The following is a 19,678-nucleotide window of genomic DNA, read 5'->3' as shown; positions in this document are numbered from 1 at the left end:
TCCTGCTGCTGGAGAGAATGGCCAGTGGGGAATTTTTCTTGGAGAAGAAGGTGGGTGTTAGGGTTGCCCCCTGGGCATTGGCAGAGGATGGAGGGTAGGCTTGCCAGATCCAGGTTGGGAAACTCCTGGAGATTTGGGGACTGAGCTTGGGGAGGACAGGGGCCTCAGTGGGGTACAGTACCATAGAGCCCGCCCTACAAAACATCCATTTTCTCCAGGGGACCTGATCACTGTAGTCTGGAGATGAGCTGTAAAACCGGGGGATCCCCAGGTCCCCCCTGGAGGCTGGCATCCCCAGCAGGTGTTTTCATACCTTTGCACAAACAATGAACCCAGACTCTGTTGGAAGGATAGTGGCACAATGAACTCAGCATCTTGAGGAGCTTATTCCTGCAAGGAAAATTAACAGCAGTGAGGGAAAATGTACAAATAATGGTGGGATGCTGCTTTACAAATGTTTCTGCTCCCACCTGGAAGATAGATCCCAGAAAGTGGTACTTCTATTCTTCTCCATGGGACTTTTCCTGTGGAGTAGCTTGGAGTTCAGTCCTGTCTCTCCATGCCATTTAAAGTCTACTTGAAGCTATTGGGAGTGTTCATCCAGAGTGCTGCATCCCGCCTCGGTCCATTTTTCTCCCTTTCTTCAGAACTGGGTGAAATTGCTGCTGTTTTGAACAGATATGTAGGCCGAGTTCAGACTGGCAGTTTGAAGTGGGAGGGAGTCGTTGCAAAAAAGAGCTGGAACAAACTGTTCCGAGTTTTCTTGGTCACATTGCGCGGACTAATGCGGGAGCATACCGGGAGGAGGCGCGAGGGAGCGTTCACACTGTTGGCCCGGAGGCGTGGCTGTAAGTGGCATTTTCCTCATGGCAGACGCCTATGCGCATGGGTGCCTAGGCACATGGGCAAATAGGGCAGGATCTGGCTGCTGTGGGCCATAGGCACATCCGGCCACATCACTACCCCCTCTTCAAGGCAATCACCTGCACCTTCCTGGTGTTAGAGTGAAGCTAGGAGGTCAGTCAGCGTAAACAGCCGGCGCACATTATTAACGCAGGCTGTTCCCGGCTTTTAGCGGTTAGCGTTCACACTTCAGGGAAGTGGAATGAAGCAGGATAAACGGGCTCTCCAGGGTTTGCTACCACTTTCACCAGGTATCTTTTAAACCCGGGAGGCAAGTGCTACAAGACGGGTGGGGAACGCTGGACAGATGTGCCTGTGTGAACGACCCCTTTAATCCACTTGTGAAACGTTCCTCACACGCGCCTATATTGGGGCAAACTGTCAGTCTGAACTTGGCTGTTGTTAATGAGTTGTTAATGAGTTGGAATGATGGTGCATAAATCGAAGTTCCATTCCAGCTTCAGTTGCAAAGTTTAGCAGGGAAAATGGCTTTCTAGGATGTGTTTACAGAGGTGTCATTTACCAACTTATACTGACCCACCAACATCACTTGCTAGTGAAACAAAAGGATATTACCATCTCTCATACAGAGTTACAGCATGGAGCACATTATGTCCTTATTTTGTGAATTGCATTTGTTTATCCTTATACTTGTGTGCCCAGTTCAAGAAGCTGTGTTTGATCTTTTAAAAGTCAATTGTTTGGGTCCAAGGTAGTTGAGAGAAAGTACAGAGTGCTGTTGTTGCTGTTTTCTAAATTGGGGAGCTGTGTTATGGCATCTTTTAGAAGGTACTTCCTCTAAAGGATCAGATGAATGGCTTGGGAGGCTTTTAGATTTGGCCATGTCTCTGGAGGACAAATAGCTTCCAGGACTTGAAACACCTTTTGGCTAGCTTGTCAGCTGCATGTCATCATGCAAAAGGATGACCTTGCCACAGTTATCCATGCTCTGATCCCATCAAAGTTGGATGTACTTGTGAAGCTGTGATTGAATACCCCCAACTGGTCTAGTATGCTTCAACAAAAGCCACATTTTGATCACTCTTATTATCCCCAAGTCGCAAGAGCAATATTGGCTTACATTTTGTTTTTGATCAAAATATAAAGTGCTGGATTTGACATATGAGCACCAGTTTCAGAAAAAAATCAAAAAATCTTTGCTTATAATGGCAGGCAAAAAGAACAGGCACACAGTTGTGCAATAGTTGACTAACAGTATCTGAGTGAAGGAAAATAAAAGAGTGTTAACATAAGAACATGAGAGACGCCAATGTTGGATCAGGCCAAAGGCCCATCCAGTCCAACACTCTGTGTCACACAGTGGCCAGAAATACCAGGTGCCATCAGGAGGGTCCACCAGTGGGGCCAGGACATTAGAAGCCCTCCCACTGTTGACCCCCCCCCCCAAGCACCAAGAAGACAGAGCATCACTTGCCCCAGAGCCCCTATCTATACCTTGTGGCTAATAGTTAAACACAATCTCCTTTTTCTAGGTCTTAAATTTACCCCTTGTGGTCAGTAATAGATAAGCAGAAACTTTCCGGGTTTCCTGTTCAGGCTCTGTTTATATTTTTACCTTATGCCGCCATCTTGTTGGCCTTCTCCATTCTGCCCATGTGCTCTGATCTCTCTGTTTATGTATGGGTGTGTAAGCCTGTCTGTATCTGTCTCAGAGGGCAGAAATTTTCCTATATATTCTGTGAGACCATTCCCATGGTACCTAGTGGGAAATTGCCTGGTAATTAGGAAAAGAACCCTAGAAGGTTCTTTTGGCTTCTGCTGAATACATGCTGTTTCCCCCCAGGCCCCAGAAGCAGGTCAGTTGTTCTCTAGCCAGCTCTGTCAACATATAAAGTGAAATCGTGCTACCTTTGCACATTGGAAGTTACTGGAGGAAAATACATCTTCTGTAACCTCTTGAGTTCTAGTTCAGCCTCTGAGGGTTCAGAGTGCAAATTCAACATTCATTTTGCAGAGCTATAAATTTTTACACATATATCTGGTGTGAAGAATCGTGTCCTTGCAGCATCTTGGATAGCTCCAGTAGTTATCACTGACTGTGAAGAAGTGTATTTTCTCCTGGGAGGCTGGCAAGGAGCACAGCCTCCACTTTGCCTTTTTACAGTCCCCCCAGGCTGGGAACAGGCTGGGGGGGGGTCGGTGCAGTGGCTTTCCAGCTTACTTGTGCTAATGGATCTAGCTAGAGACAATGGGGTGGTCAAGCTTCCCCCTGCTCCCCTCCCTTCTTCAGGCAGGTAACAGAGAGTTGGGAGGTGTCAAATTCTAGAGAGGCTTGAGGAACTTTTTAGAGAAGACAGGAAAGGCTTCTTTGAACTGGGCTGACTGGGGTCAAGAAGGTGGAGTACCAGAGATGATAAAATCTCTGTGCAAGAGGAGGGTGGTCTCTTTTCCTGGGATGATGAGGACATGAGAGCACGCACACAAACCACTCATCTGGGACGGCAGCCATTGACCATGGGCTCACCTACTGAAGGAGGGATCTTTAAGGTAAAGTAAACTTTGTAGGGATTTGTAACTTCCTAAGCTTAATGAGCCTGTCCTATTTTAACATCAGATAGGGCATGTATAGTGAGAGGGACAGAGGATTTGCGTTTTTACCGATTTCTTTTGGTTTCTTTGCTCAATCTGGTGCTGTGATAAAAGTATGCTTGTAAACATTTTCTGTTTAATAAATACTTCATAACTTTTGATGCTGGCTTAACTGTACCACAAAGACCTCCACCATCTCGGACATGCTATTTTAAAGGAGCACCAGGAGGGGGAAGGCAGGCAGTTGGCAAGCAGCCATTCCTCCAGGGGCACGTAAAGCAGTAATCTGTCCCTGTGGAGACCAGGCACTGGCAGCGGAAGACACAGAGGCAAGGCCTCAGAGCTTGGAAGGGAAGCTGGAGTCCTGATCCTCCCAGTGGGAAATCCCTACAACGATAAGGTGGTGGTGGGTGGGCTACCCTAGAGACAAGTTAAAAGCCCCTCCAAGGAGTTAAGAACTCCTAGGAAGGCAAGGCAGAACAGAACCTGCAGGCCAGAGCAGGCACATTCTGCCACACTGACAATTGACACTTTGTAGTCCAGATGTTAGTTCCATCTTCTTCAAGCTGTGCCAGATGCACATCTCCTGCATGAAGGTTCAGCCTTACACCAGTGCAATCTTATGCAGAGTTATTCCAGTCTAAACTATTTGAAACCAGTGGTCTTTACTCTGCATAAGACTGCACTGTCAGATTCTTATCTTTTGATTTGGAACCTTTATAAAGGGTTCCAAAAATGCTTGCATTTTTATCAGTGGCACTTGCTAGAAAATAGAACATGTAGCATGTTGTGTTGTCAAATCTGTGCAGCATGTACTTTTGATAAAGAGGAACCTCTTGGTTATCAGTCTAAAGTGGTTGTGTGTGTGCACAGTTGGAATGTCAGTAAACCAGCTAGAAGTATGAGCCACAATGAAAGTCAGTGATAACTGGCTACTTAGTAATGTTTACTGGCACCTTGACAAACTAGTATTATCAGGAATGTGTGTACTTCTGTGGGTCTCCTCCCAAATGAAAAATCCAGGTTCTGTTTGGAGGTAAATGAATGTCTTAAATCTGAATAACCTAATCTGCCTAGTCACTCAGTCCAGTTGATTCAGTTTGTGCTGCCATGTTTCCTATATTTATTTATTTATTTATTATTTATTAAATTAGATTTTTAAACCGCCTTTCCCTGTGGAACAGGGCTCAGGGTGGTGCGTACATCAGTGAAAACATTCACATACTAAAATCACAACTAAAATAAATACAGTGGCTAAACTATTAACTTAATAAGATGGCTTTAAAACTACCAATAAGCCTCTGCCTTGCGGGGGGGGAGGAAAAACAGAAGTGCCAGTCAGATGGAAACCGTCACTGTCCTCAACTGAATGTCTAGCAGAACATCACTGTCTTGCATGCCCTGCGGAACTGCATTAAGTCTTGCAGGGCACGGATGTTTTTTGGCACAGAGTTCCACCAGGTTGGGGCCAGGACAGAAAACACCCTGGTTCTGGTCAAGGACAGCCGAATGTATCTCGGGCCAGGGACCACCAGTAGGTTCTTTTCTGCCTAGTGCAATGCTTTTGGGGGGATATACCAGGAGACGTGGTCCCAAAGATACATGGGTCCTGAACCATTAAGGGCCTTGAAGGTTAGTACCAGAACCTTGAACCTGATCTGGTACTTCACCTGGAGCCAGTGTAGCTCATGCAGCGCAGGTTGGATATGTGCCATACACGGGGTCCCCGTAAGGACACGTGCCACAGCATTGTGGACCAGCTGGAATTTCCGGGTCATTCTCTAGGGTAGCCATACATAGAGTGAGTTATAGAAATCCAATCTGGAAGTGACTGTTGCATGGATTATTGTAGCTAGGTCAGGGCAGGACAGGTAGGGGGTCAATTGTCTGATCTGGTATTAAGGGCACATCATTGAGAGCCGGGAGTTGGCACTCCAAACCTGAGTCCCCCCTACCCAGCCACAATACTTCCGTCTTAACAGGATTCAGTCTTATCTGGCTCTGTTTCAACCATCCCACAACAGCCTCTAGCCCCTAAGCCAGGTTTGCTTGGGTGGTATCCAGCCCCACCCACCCATCAACAGATATAGTTGAGTGTCAGCAGCGTACTAGTGACATCCCAGCCCGAAACTCTGTACCAGTTGGGTGAGGGGGCACATATAAATGTTAAACAACATCAGAGAGAGAATTGCCCCCTGAGGAACCCCATATATTTATGGGTGCCTAGTTGACATCCTCTCTCCCAATGCCACCCTCTGTCCTTGACTTCGGAAAAATGAGGTAAGCCACTTCAAGGCTACCCCACAAACTTCTACGTCGGCAAGGCATGATTGACCGTGCTGAACGCTGCTGTGAGATCAAGCAATAACAACAGCATCGACCCGCCTTGATCCAGCTGTTTGCGGAGATCATTTGTGAGGGTGACCAATGCTGTCTCCGTCCCATTGCCAGGGCAGAAGCAAAACTGGAATAGGTCCAGTGCCGATGTGTCATCCAGGAATTTCTGGAGCTGTTCTGTCACCGCTCTCTCAATTACCTTACCCAGAAATGAAAGGTTCAAGACTTGGTGTTAATTGGAGGGATCCATAGGATCCAAGGTTGGTTTCTTTAAGAGCTGTACAACCACAGCCTCTTTCGGTCCCTCTGGCTAGACCCCTGAATCCAGGGACAGATTGATAATGTCTACCAGGGGCCAGTTTTCCCTCTAAGCTGAGTTAGTGTGAGCTAGCTCACAGTTTTTTAGCCTCCAGCTCACACATTTTTGTCTTAACTCAGGAACAATGGCTCCAGAGCAAACTAATTTATGCAGCAGCCAAATCACTCACTCTCAACTTTACTGCCAGTAGCTCACAAAGTAGAATTTTTGCTCACAAGACTCCACAGCTTAGAGGGAGCATTGCCAGGGGGCCCCTGTATTCCCTTACCACCAGTTTTCATCATCTATGGGGGGCATGGGTCTAAGAGAAATGTTGTGCTGAGTCCAGTCAGTTGCCACGGATACCCTTCACTGGAAGCTGGATACGCAGTCCAAAAGCAAGCTGAGAAACAGAGCCGAAGGTCAGAAAGCCAGGAAATCAGTCAGAGTTTACAGGAGTTAGGAGCGAGGAGCGGAGGTTGTCAGATCCGAGCACGCATGGTTGCTTCCGCACTGAAGCAGGTGAGCGGGGATGTTTATGACCAGGTCCTCCCTTCCCAGGGAGTCAATCTGCAAAAACTCACAGCTCCTCATGTTGCCTTTGCAACAACTGCAGTCTGACACTCTTCCTTCTCTCTTGCACATTCAGACGCTGGCGTGCCCTGCGTCTGGGATAATCAGGTGAGCTAGGTAGGGATTCTGGCCTCGGGGTGTCTCCAACTGGGGGTACTGGGCCAGTCTGTCCCTCTGGCTGCACCTCAGTCTCATCGCCTTGCTGCCCCTCCTGTGCAGCTGCTGTGGCCTCTTCTCCCTCAGGTGTTGGTAAAGGTTCCTCTCCTGGGCTGACTCCAGAGGAGGCTGGGTTGCTCCATGCCTCTTCCTTATCTGAGGAATAGTCAGCCTCAGCAGAGCCAGGATGCAGCCTTCACTGCCACCTCATAAGATTTCATAAACGTCCTATAAGATGTTCTTGCAGCTTTGTTGCGAGTTTGCTGCCAAACACGCTCTAGTCGCCTGAGTTCCAGTTGCATCCCTCTGAGTTCCATAGTATACCAGGGGGATAATTTAGGTTGGGAGCAAAGAGGACGTCGGGGTGGGGGATTTTATCGATGGCTTCAGAGAGGTGGGAATTCCAGTCCTCTATTAGCACATCTAATGAATTACTGGGGGGCATCGGATTCCACAGAGCATTCTGGAACCCAATTGGGTCCATTAGTCTCTGCAGGCTAACATAAATCCACTTGTTGCCTAGACAGAAGAGGGCTGAGTCACTGGGCCTTCAGGACAAAGTGATCTGACCATGACACTTCAGCTTTATCCATCAGATCCATATCCATCCCCATGCCAAAGATCAAATCCAGCGTGTGGCCTGCTTGGTGTGTGGGGCCTGGTACAATCTTAGAGAGTCCCAGTACTGCTGTGGAAGACACTAGGTCTGATGCTTGCAAAGAGGAAGCAGCATCAGCATGGACGTTGAAATCCCCAAGAACTATCAGTCTTGGGAACTCCAAGACCCACTCCACTACCACCTCTAGCAGGCTCAGTAGGCTGTCCACTGGGGTGCTAGGCGAACAGCACACCAGAGACGACAAACTCTCCTCAGAATCCCAGACTAGGCGTACACAGTCAATACCTGTGATTTTTGGGATGGGGAGTGACCTGAAGGAAAAACCCTCTTGGATGTGTATCACTGCTCTTCCCCCCTGCCCTCAGTTTCAGATTGATGGAGGACCAAAAAACCTAGTGGGGTCAGCTCTTTTAAGGCGACTGTTTCGCCCTCCCTCGACCAGGTCTCAATCACACATGCCAGGTCCACATCTTGCACTGCAATATAATTTTGCAGTGTCATGGTCTTATTATTGATGGACCTGGCATTATGTTGTCGAAGGCTTTCATGGCCGGAGTTCATTAGCTATTGTAGATTTTCTGGGTTGTATGGCCGTGGTCTTGGCATTGTAGGACCTGACGTTTCACCAGTAGCTGTGACTGGCATCCTCAGAGGTATAACACAGAAAGATGGATTACTCTCTGTGTCAAGGTGAGAAGATAAATGGTAGGCAGGTAATTTATATCTACTCAGGAAGGTGGGGTAGGGCTGAGTCATTATCTTGTAAAAGTTCCCCAGGCTGTGAACATGCTAATGGAGGAGCTTTCCTGAGGACTTGGCATTACACAACATCAGGGTCAAAGGGGTGTGTGTTTTCCTAGCCCTCTCAGTGACGTATCTTGGGTTGGGACAGAGGTTGGAAGGAGACCAAGCATGACCATATCTCCATCTCCTTCCATTCCAATACCTTCTCCCACCGCCGTACCTCCCTCTACCCCCAATCACTGGGATCCTCAGCCCAATGCTGGCACTGTGTTGAATGTTATACAGGCTCATGATGCTAACCTCAAACATAGCAAGTAAAATAGCATAAATAGGACTAGCAGAATTTAAGTGGCACAATCAAGGGTCTAGTGTTTTCCTAATTATTGCATTATTTCTAAAAAAGAAAATGTATATGCTGTCTCTCCAGGAACCTGCTTAGGAGACTGCAAGAGTAAAACAAAACAAAAAACCAAGAAAACCCAAAAAATAATAAAACAACTACCCCCCCTATGGCTTTGCCTGAAAAAGAAAACAAATTCCATTTTAGATGGAATTTGAAAACAACCTCAGCTTTTCAGCAATGACACAAGTCCCAGGTGCTACAATAGGGCCTACCAGCAAGTTACATCATGGTTGCCAGGTTTCTGGCACCATGTAGTGTTGTGACTAATAAGCAAAGTAAAGGAAATATTTCTGTTGAGGAGCTCTTGAAGGAGTGAAAATTTACATGACCATGTGTTTTTCATTTTCTAGGTGTGACCTATGCAGCAAAAGGGTACTTTGATGCTCTGGTTAAAATGGGGGAATTGGCCAGTGAAAGCCAAGGATCTAAGGAACTGGGTAAGTCATAGAACTTATTGCTGTCAATGTACAGTTCAAAGTAGCAAGTTCACAGGAAACAGGGATCCCACAACTAAAAAGTTGTATTTCTACAATAGATGGAATCCCCTTATTTGAGAGGTTGTCTGAGTTTTAAGATCACCAAGTGAATCAGCTTCCATAAAGTTGGCTTCTTGGAATTCAGTTCTTTTGGGGTTTGGCTGACTAATCTCAACAAAAGGACCTGCTGATTTGTCTTCTGTCCCCTCTACTCTCCTTATGGTGGATTTTACTCATTAGAAATATGTGGGGTAATGCCAGTTGGCCGCCATAAGACAAAGGAACAAATATTGAACACTTTGTAGTGTCTGAAAATCAATACTCTGATTTTAGTTAATTTGGAAAACGAGTTCTATATATATTTATTATTAACTCTGAGCTGTGCCCCTGAGTTGATTCATTGACTGACCACCAATGTGGGATGCTTATAACACTGAAATCTGTCTGTATCCACACACAGTGTATATGTGAAGTTAATTTTGTTATTCTTAATATATGGTCTGTTATCATTCAGGCAGCGGATTGTCATTTCATGCTTCCCGCTAGGGGTGTGCAAGAGGTTTTTTTGGATTCAGGTGTATTGGACCCAAAAAAATTGGTATTTCCCGATATTCCTGAATACCAATACTGGTATGGTATTCAAAGTTGGTAAATATTTGGGAAACCCAATTTTTTTTCGGGTCCATTAAAGTCAATGGCAAATCTATCCTCGGTATATTCAGTGGTCGGGGGTGGGGTTGAGGTAGAGGCAACAAATTTGCAGCGTAGCTGCTGGAGCCGCTCTTCAAAAGAGGCAGGACTCTCCTTCCTAGAGGAGAAGACAGCAAGCAGTTCCCTTCATGGGGGAGGGGGAGGGGGAGGGCAATATCCTTTGTAGGTGCGCTCTTTCCTTACGCCTCCCTGCGCCCCACGCACGCTGAGGTGAGGCACTGGGGGGGCTGACACTGCCTGCCTGCAGCGGCATTGAGGGACTTTCAGGAGGCACTCGCTGCCCTCCTTCTGTGGCTCCTTGCTGCCCGAGATGAGGACGGCTCCTCGCTCGCTCTCTGCATCCTGCTCTATCCTGCTCTTGCCTGTCCCTGCCTGAGGACAGAGATGGGCCTCAGCCAGAGGATCATCCATTGACTGGTAGGCCCCCTAGCCAATGCCCGGAGCAGAGCCCAGAGAAGGTAGGCCAGCGAGTGGTCAATTCCTGTCTCTCTGTTCTTCTGGGGAGAAGAGAGCTGACAGAGAGCAAGCGTGGAGCTGTCCTTGTCTCGGGCCTCAAGGAGCCATGGAAGGATGGTGGCGAGTGCCTCCAGAAAGTCCGTCAATGCTGCTGCATGCAGGCAGTGTCAGCTCTTCCAGTGCCTCCCCTCAGTGCGCGTGGGGGAAGGAAAGAGGGCACCTTCAAAGGATATTACCTTCCCCCCTCTCACTGAAAGCTGGAAAATGTTGGGTTTGACTCATGATACGTAAACAAACATAAGCCAAGGTCTGAATGCTAAGGTGGTGACTGCCAAAAGGGGTGTGTGATGTCAAACACAGCTTCCCAGAGGAAGATAAACATTCATACAGAGAGAGTGGAATTCTAAACTTGCCTAGTATATATGTTCACTATCCCTTACTATAGATATGTCAGTTCTTTTCTCAGCCATGATTAAAAGTTATAGCGTGAAGTCTACTAAAAGTCTCTGTGGGCATTGATATTGTGTGCTGACATTTTATTTGTTAAAACTCCCAAATTCCAAAAATATTCGTCCCAGGTTGGCTTATAAAAGTTAAAGACAAATGCAGAAACAATTAAAACAATAAAGAATCAGTTAAAAATGTAACAACTTGCCCTAGTGAGCAATGTTAAATCTGGTCTAGTAAAACATCCAGTCTTAATTTCATTACACTATAGAATATCTTTAAGCTCTGCTTCCTCAGAAAATAAAACCATCGGCCGCTATGGTTTTTTCCCTGTGAAAGAACACAGGTACTTGCTTACCTATCACTTCCCTTGGACTACACAGCTTCTGAGTAAATTCTAGAAACTCTGTGTCCCCCATTCCCACTTTATACCTCCATCCCTTTTTGGATGTTTGATAGCAAGACTTTGGAGTGGGAAGAGTGCCTGAGATGCTCATCAAATGGCTTCTGAAACCTGGCCTTGGCTAGTGTTGTAATATAGTTCAGAGGCAGTGTATGTGGTAGGAAAATGAAACATATAAGTGTATATGTGTGTGTGTTAAATTGTCTTTTAGTGTTTTTATTGTTTGCTACTTTGGGGGACCTAAGTTGGGTGGAAATGTGATTTTAAAGTGCTGTACGCACACACTGGGGATGTTTGCTGAGAAAATACGTAGTACAAGAGGGCCCCCTCGAAACTCGCTGGAGGAGAATCTGACTTCCCTATTGCTGAGCTGGAGCATCCAGGCCCAGCCACTCACCTCAGAGCTCACCTGTGGCAGCGGCAGTGTCTGGGAGCTGCTCTAGCCTGGAGTGGCTCCCAGTGCATACCACTGCTGCAGCTGAGCCTGGAACAGCTCCTGAAAATGTGACCTGAGGCAGGGGCTTATTTGGTCACCTGGTCCACAGGAGATATTACCAAAAACTCTGAATGGGGTATGAAGGGATTAATAGTTGGGTAATTGTAAACTTAATGTTTGGCAGGGAGTGACACCTCTGGGGGAAGGGGGGCAAGACAAAGGAGAGAAGTAGAAGAACCAGTCACGTTGCAGGGCTGGTGCCTCAGATTAACAGCCAGATGTTATCTTGATGGGTGGCAGGAAGGCTTGATTGCTGGCTATTGTCTGTAGCTTGGGACCAATGTTCCCTCTAAGCTGTGGAGTCTTGTGAGCAAAAATTATAGTTTGTGAGCTACTAGCATTAAAGTTGTGAGCAAGCGATTTGGCTACTGCATAAATTAGTTTGCTCTGGAGCCATCCTTCCTGAGCGAAGACAAAAATCTGTGAGCTAGAGGCTAAAAAACTGTGAGCTAGCTCACACTAACTCAGCTTAGAGGGAACACTGCTTGGGACACCCTTTTGTCTTAGGCTGGAGAGGAATGTGTGTTACTCCTGGTGATGTTAACACATGAAAGTGGGGGGGGGATGCTTGCGTGATGGAGAAGGGAGTTTCTCATGGCTTCTGTGCAAGAACATCTTGTCCTTTTTGCAGAGCATGGCTTCCTTCTGTGATCTGCCTCTGTTTCTGTGTGCATGGAGGTCAGGGCTGCTGGTCTGCATCCTGGCACTGGGATGGCTGAGGAGGAGCAGGAGGCTTCTGTAGTTCTGGGTTCACATCTGGCTTGGCATGCTTCTTAGGCACAAGGCTCGCCTTGGCCATAGTACATTCCATAGTCCAGTATAAGGGCACTTCTTTTGGGAACACAGCTCTGTCCATTGCCCTGATACACTCTTTTCACAGTTCAGCAAAGCAGTCATATTTAAGAGTCTTTAATAATGCCATCTGAAGTGGCTGCATAGCAACAGTTGTGTGGCCCTAATATGTGGATTTAGGTATCCGCAGATGGGGGACACACATCACTAATAGTACTTAGCTACATGGCTCTGTTTGGCAGACAGTGAAATGTAATACACATGTGCCCATTGTAAGCGGCCCAAACCATAGGACCTGCATCATGCTAGGCTAGCAAAAGCAGCCAGTAATTGCTGTGATAGACCCTCAATAGCCGTTGACTTGAGTTGCAACTTGAGTCTCAAGGTTTCTAGAAAGCTGATGAGTAAATATGACTAACTTGTTTTTTAATGTGGAAGCTTGTCTCAGAGGAAATTGGATTTGTGTAGAATAATTGCTAGAGGGCTTGAGCCATTTTAAACTTTACATCAGTAATGAATTTGCCTCTCAGCTGTTCATCCAAGACAAGCAGTAATGTGTCAAAATGACCTTCTGGCTGTGGCCTGCATACTTTTGTGGGTACACAAGAAGCATAAGTGGCTTGTGCTTCCTGCTTTTGTGCAATGAAATGCTTCTGTGCTTCTCATTCCTCTTGCAAGTAATGTATGAAAGCAATTGTTTTTATAGATCCAGTTTATTTATTTACTTACTTTATTTATATCCCACCTTTCCCCCCAAAGTGAACACAGAGTGTCGTTCGCCTTCCCTCCGTTTTATTTTCACAACAACCCCGTGAGGTAGGTTAGACTGAGAGTATATGACTGACGCAAAGTCACCCAGCACACACCCACTGCTGCACAACATTGGCTCGCCAAAGGCTAGATGGCAGGATAGCACTGGCCGGATAGCCCAATAGTACGGCAGTTTTCAGAGACTGGGCAAACAGAATAGTGGTGGGTAACCACCTCCTGTTTAGCAGCTTACATTGCTGCTTTATGTTGTCACATAAATGATCATGTTGATTTGAATGGCTTCCAGTCATCTTGAGCAGTAAAAACATGGTATGTGTGGAAGAGCACTGAATGATTGCACTGTTTGAACTTTTGAGTTATTTGGACTAAAATATGTTTCTCTTGTGGAAATATAGCTTTGAGGAGCTGGGGCAGGAAGGATAGTTTTTCCCCGTAAGTATTAAAAGGATGTCTACTAGTTTGCAGGGTTTTTTTGGTAGTTTGAATACATGCTCTTCTTTAAGGAATGGCTAGCTTGGGGGAGGGCTGGAGAAAATGGGTTGTGACTTGTAATTGTCTTTTGGAAGCCCATACATATTCTGTGAATGTCTTGTAGGTATTACACAGTTGTAAAAAAAAGATTACTGAAATGCACTGTATCCATGAGTTCTTTAAAATTGTCTTACTCTGCATCTCAGGTTTTACCTGGAGTAATGTGTCCTCTTGCGACAGTGTACATATAATATTGACAATTTAGAACAGGGAACAGATGGGTGGTAGATCTGCGATTCAGATAACCAATTTTTAAAGAACCCTCAAACAAGCCACAACCATCAAGGAAAATGCTAATATGCCTGCCAAAGGAACAAGATTCTTGACCTGGTTAAGTGTTGCACAATTGATATGACTTCTTGGACTTTCAAGAAAATTCTTTGATTGCATTACAATCCTTTTCTGCTGCAACAACTTGGGTGAGGGCTTAGAATGCAAGCAGTTTTGGTATGAGTATTCAGCATATCTGGATATGTGAACTGTGCTCTCCAGTCTGGAATCTGACACATGCTGTCTGAAAGTTTGTACAAATATCCTCTTGTTTATTGGAAACAGTTCAAATAGAAAGACAATTCTGAAATTTCCCCATCCAAAGCTTTATGAAACTAATATTTTGACTGTTATTCTGAAAGGGGGTTTGGTGATATGGGGAGAGTGACTTTGATCTGTAAAGTCCTGAGCATCTGGAGTACAGGATGCTTAAGATCAACATTTTGAATTACATCCGGAAAATAGGTGTAATGTGTGGTTATACTAGTTGACAACAGAGAAACCACCTTCTAAATCTATTTAGAAAGGGTTCCATGAATTTCTAGCATACATAAAATCTTGGCGGCTACTTAATACTGTGGCCTACTTTATACAGACTATATGCTGTGGAGGATGAACATTTTGCATAAACAAATGCACATATTTGTAAATGAGTGCATGCACATTTCCAGTCCATCCCCCCCCCTGCAACAGATGGGATTGTATACAGGAAACATATTCATGTATAAATTTATGTACATAAACATGGCCCGTGTTGTTAAATTAGCCCCATAACACAGTAGGTGCTGAGCCTGCATGCTAGTATATAGTGCCTTTAGATATATAGTGCCTTTAGACATTGTAAAAAGGTAAAGGTAAAGGTTCCCTTGCTCGAAAGCCAGTCGAATCCGACTCTAGGGTTGTGGTGCTCATCTCTGTTTCAAAGCCGAAGAGCCAGCGCTGTCCGAAGACGTTTCCGTGGTCATGTGGCCAGCATGACTAAACACCAAGGCGCACGGAACGCTGTTACCTTCCCACCGAAGTGGTACCTATTTATCTACTTGCAATTTCTTGCTTTTGAACTGCTAGGTTGGCAGGAGCTGGAACTAGAGATGGGAGCTCACTCCATCATGCGGCACCCGGGTCTCGAACTGCTGAACTACTGACCTTCCACAGCCTGCAGTTCAGCGTCTTAACCACTTGAGCCACCGCAGCTCAATTGTACCATTGCTCTAATCATATTTTGCAACCCAAACCATGAAATGCTTGTTCTTTTTGTTTTTCTGTCAGCTCTATATTCCTGACTCAAGGTTCAGGGGCCTCCAGGGGCAGAGCAACTGTCTTTACTATGGCTCATCAATTTAGACAGCAAATCAGGTTACAGCCGAAATCATGGTTTAGAAATGCAGTTCAGACTACAGTTTTGGATTCTGGTTTGTTGGCATAACAAATGATGGGTTGTCAACCTGGATGTTGTATGAAACCATAGTAAAGTTTCCATAATCATGGCTTGGTTCAGTGCCTGAGTTGAATCAATATGAACTAACTTTAAGAAGTAATAAACTGTCTTCTTTTTCTCTACAACATGGTAGTTGAGTGTGTTGAAACAAAGAGTTACATTTTTGTAATAAGCCTTGCTTCACTGGACTCGGATCAGTGAGTATAAAAAAAACCAACCCCTGCTTAATGTAAAGAGCATGACAGTACTAGTTATGGGATATCAAGGGTCTTGCATTTTAAATCTGGTCTTTTTGCAAAATGTAGTATGCTGCTGATTAAGACTTCTGTTACACTCTACTACCACTGTAATTGTGTAATTCCTCCATAACCTGGTTCATAAACATTACTTGACTATAGTGCTTGGAAGAAGAAATAGCTTTTAAATTGGTTTCTTAAACATCTTCCTTCATGCTTGCCTGAAGGTAAATGAAAATACCAGGATTTTCTGGTAAGACCTTGCATGTATCAGTCTTGTTTACTAAGGCACTAGAGTGCATGGAAACCTTAGTGGAACACTGTTGTGTTCTCCGTCCATTCAAGTTCATACTTGCATAGAAGTTCTGATCTTCAGTTTTAGTAGGAAGGTGAATTGGCAACTCTTTTTTTGGTGTTCTCTCTCTCTGTGTGTGTTTTTGTGTGTGTGTGCGCGTGCACTTGGAAATCACGTTGACCTCTGGTGACTGACCCCTACTGGGGGCCTGGAGGATATTCAGAGGGGTGGCTGAAAGCCTGCCTCTGTCCTCCTGACTTGGTATTCCAAGGAAGTCTCCTATCCAAGTACTAACCACAGTCAACCCTGTTTAGCTTCTGAGATCTGACGAGATCAGGCTTGCCTGGGCTATCCAGGTCAGGGCATGAATGAGCAACTTTGAGTTCCACAACCAAATGATGCCTAGCATCTCTTTCTTTTAGTTCCTCCAAAAAATCTCCTCCTTCATCATCCGAAGTGAATGTGCACATACTGCATGCTTTGTGCAGTAATACAATTTTCTCTCTGCAATAAATTCTCAGGGTGAGCATTTAGGAAATCATCCTGAAATGAAGGCTGTTAAGACTGAAAAGTCTTTCCAGGCCCATAGCTAATCAGATATTCAAATCATGTTCTTGGAAGTCCTGGAAGATATGTCAGTTTGAAAGTTGAAAAGTTTGAAGCTAGTGCTGTAGCGTGTAAATTAAATTTGTTGACGTTAAATTCACGAAGGACAATGCAGGGCCATAATTGATGCTGTAAATATTTGGGATTCATTTTGTTACCTAGCATTCTGTAAGCAGTTTACCTTTGAGTCTTTGTTAGGGCCAAATTACACAAAATTCAGAGAAGCATAAAAGTGAGCCACTGCAGAGAAATGGGTTGAGTTGTCTAGAGGCAGCAGCAGTAGTGAAGAGGTTCAAGCCTCCCCCCCCCCCAGTCTGTTTCCTGAAGCTGCAGTTAGCCCTACTGGAGATGTCCATCCATATTGCGTATCTCCCCAAACCCCGTTAGATTTCAGTTGGGGAATCATTTGGGGAAAAGGGTTCAACACCTCCTCCTCCAGGGAATGCCACCACCTTTCAGCCTGTTGGATATCCTGTGTAACATGCAGCTTGGCCCTTATTCTTCCACTCCTCTTACATAGCAAGGTCTCAACTTAAATGATGTTCCTGGAATAGATACATTGGCTTGCTTCAGATGTAATATGAAAAAGGTTGTTCTAACTCTGGTTAGTTTCCAAATTCAGGATTTGATTCTTGGATGATCATGCAAAATCCTGGTTTCCCTCAACTCATGTTGGTTTTATCACTTCTCTTTTTCCTGCCACTGGGGCCAGGCTGGTATTCCAGCCTACATTATTTTGCTATTTATTTGTTTGTTTGTTTGTTTGTTTGTTCGACTTTTATCCTGCCCTCCATTCTAAGCGGCTCAGGGTGGCTTACAACATCAATAAAACCAGTATAACACGAACAATTCATATAAAACGGTTTAACTATAAATACAATAAATATCAGTAAAAATGGCTCAGTATATATTATATCTAAACTTCTACCACAGTGTAATCACTACCATTTACATGCCTTAGCAGGTTGGCAAGGCTCAGCTGGCATGACATCAGTCTCACTGATACGCCCGGCGGAAAAGCTCCGTCTTCACAGCCCTGCGAAATTGCTGGAGATCTTGCAGGGCCTGGATCTCGCTTGGGAGCTCATTCCAATATACTGGTGCAGCCAAGGAAAATGCCCTGGACCTAGTTGTTGTCAGCCTGGCATCTTTAGGGCCAGGAAGGGTCAGGTGGTGTTGTGTCCCAGATCGCAGTGCTCTCTGGGGGACATGTGGGGAAAGGTGGTCCCTCAGGTAGACAGGTCCCTGACCATATAGGGCTTTAAAGGTCAAAACCAGCACCTTGAAGTGGATCCGGAATGCTATTGGCAGCCAGTGCAGCGACTTTAGCACAGGCGGGATGTGCTCCCACATTTTGCAACAGCTGCAGCTTCTGGAGTTGCCCCAAGGGCAACCCTATGTAGAGAGCATTACAGTAGTCCAACCTCGAGGTGACCATAGCGTGGATCACTGACGCTAGATCTTTTCGTTCGAGGAAGGGAACCAACTGCCTGATCAGCCGAAGGTGGTAAAAGGCTGCCTTGGCAGTGGCTGCTAACTGGGCCTACATTGTTAAGGTGGCATCCAGGAGCACTCCCAAACTCTGGACCTTCAGCGCTGGTACCAACGGCGCCCCACCGAAGGCTGGTAATGGGATCCCTAACCCCGAGCCGCTCCGATTCAGGCAAAGGACCCCCATCTTTGTTGGATTCAGTTTCAATCGACTCAGTCTCAGCCATCCCGCCACGTCCTGAAGCGCCCGGTCCAGGTCTTCCGGGATAGAGCCCGACTGGCTGCCCAACAACAGATAGAGCTGGGTGTCATCCGCATATTGGTGACAACCCAGCCCATGCCTCTGGGCAATCTGGGCAAGGGGGCACATATAGATGTTGAATAGCATCGGGGAGAGTACCACCCCTTGAGGCACCCCACAAATTAGTGGATGCCTTCGGGACAGCTGCTCCCCAAGAGCCACCCTTTGTCCCCTACCCTGGAGAAAGGACACAAGCCATTGTAAAACAAGCCCCTGAATCCCCATGTCGGCATGGCGGTGGGCGAGCAGCTGATGATTGACCGTGTCGAACGCTGCTGACAGGTCTAGCAACAGCAGCACTGCCATCCCGCCCCGATCCAGATGCCTCCGGAGGTCATCCGTGAGGGCGACCAGTGCTGTCTCCGTCCCATGACCCGGGCGGAAGCCAGACTGGTAGGGATCAAGCGTGGAAGTGTCATCCAGAAAGCTCTGCAACTGTATTGCCACCGCCATCTCTATTAATTTGCCAAATAGGGCAAATTGGAGACCGGACGATAGTTGGCCAATTTGGCCGGATCCAGGGATGGTTTTTTCGTGAGAGGGCGAACCATCACTTCCTTGAGCGCCCCTGGGAACAGCCCCTCGGAGAGGGACTTGTTGATAATATCCCTGAGGGCTCCTCAAAACCCCTCATGACCAGCTTTAATTAGCCACGAGGGGCACGGGTCAAGGCTGCATGTGGTTGGGTGCACTGTTGAGATCAATCTGTCAACTTCCTCAAGGCTGAGTCGATTGAAATAATCCAGAATGGGACCAGAAGATGTCCATGGAGCCTCGAGTTCACTCACTGTCTCAAGTGTGGCTGGCAGGTCGTGGCGGAGCGACAGGACTTTATCTGCAAAATAGCTCGCAAAAGCCTCACAGCCTATGTCCAATTCCCTAACATTTTGCCTGCCCTGGCAGAGCTGTCAAAGACCGAATTGTTCTATACAATTGGGCTGGGCGTGAGCTTGCAGATGCAATCGTGGCTGCATAGAACTCTCTCTTCGTAGCCTTGATTGCCATCTCATAGGACCTCATAAATGTCCTATAGGATGCTCTTGTAGCCGCGTCGTGAGCACACCGCCACTGTCTTTCTAGCTGTCTGAGCCCGCACTTCATCAGCCTCAGCTCCTGGGTATACCAAGGAGCCAGCCTAGAGCGAGGGCGCAGAGGGCATCTGGGAGAGATCTTGTTGATGGCGGCCGAGAGTTGGTTGTGCCAGTCCTCGACCAATTCATCCAACGAGCCGCCAGGGGGCAATGGATCCCGAAGAGCCAGCTGAAGCCACAAAGGGTCCATTGGGCTCCGCAGGTGGGCTAAAATATGCTTGCCGCCGAAACAGGGTTGGGGAGACACATTCACTTGGGCCCTCAGGGCATGGTGGTCCGACCAT

The 19,678-nt window shown here is 46.4% G+C and overlaps 1 protein-coding gene across 6 annotated transcripts in view; it reads left to right on the top strand.

Annotated features, from left to right (window-relative positions):
* BAIAP2 (BAI1-associated protein 2) overlaps window positions 1–19,678 on the top strand; it is a 203,023-nt gene that overhangs the window by 58,381 nt on the left and 124,964 nt on the right. For all 6 annotated transcript variants that reach the window (XM_015408653.1, XM_015408630.1, XM_015408665.1 and 3 more), the window contains exon 3: window positions 8,934–9,020. In XM_015408653.1, coding sequence (XP_015264139.1) covers window positions 8,934–9,020 — 87 coding nt within the window. The remainder of the gene's footprint in view (window positions 1–8,933; window positions 9,021–19,678) is intronic.

Source organism: Gekko japonicus, unplaced genomic scaffold (genome assembly GCF_001447785.1).
Source record: "Gekko japonicus isolate JY-2015 unplaced genomic scaffold, Gekko_japonicus_V1.1 scaffold57, whole genome shotgun sequence".
Classification (NCBI taxonomy): domain Eukaryota; kingdom Metazoa; phylum Chordata; class Lepidosauria; order Squamata; family Gekkonidae; genus Gekko; species Gekko japonicus.
The sequence above is the reverse complement of the archived record's forward strand: the minus strand, read 5'-3'. Positions and strand labels throughout refer to the sequence as shown.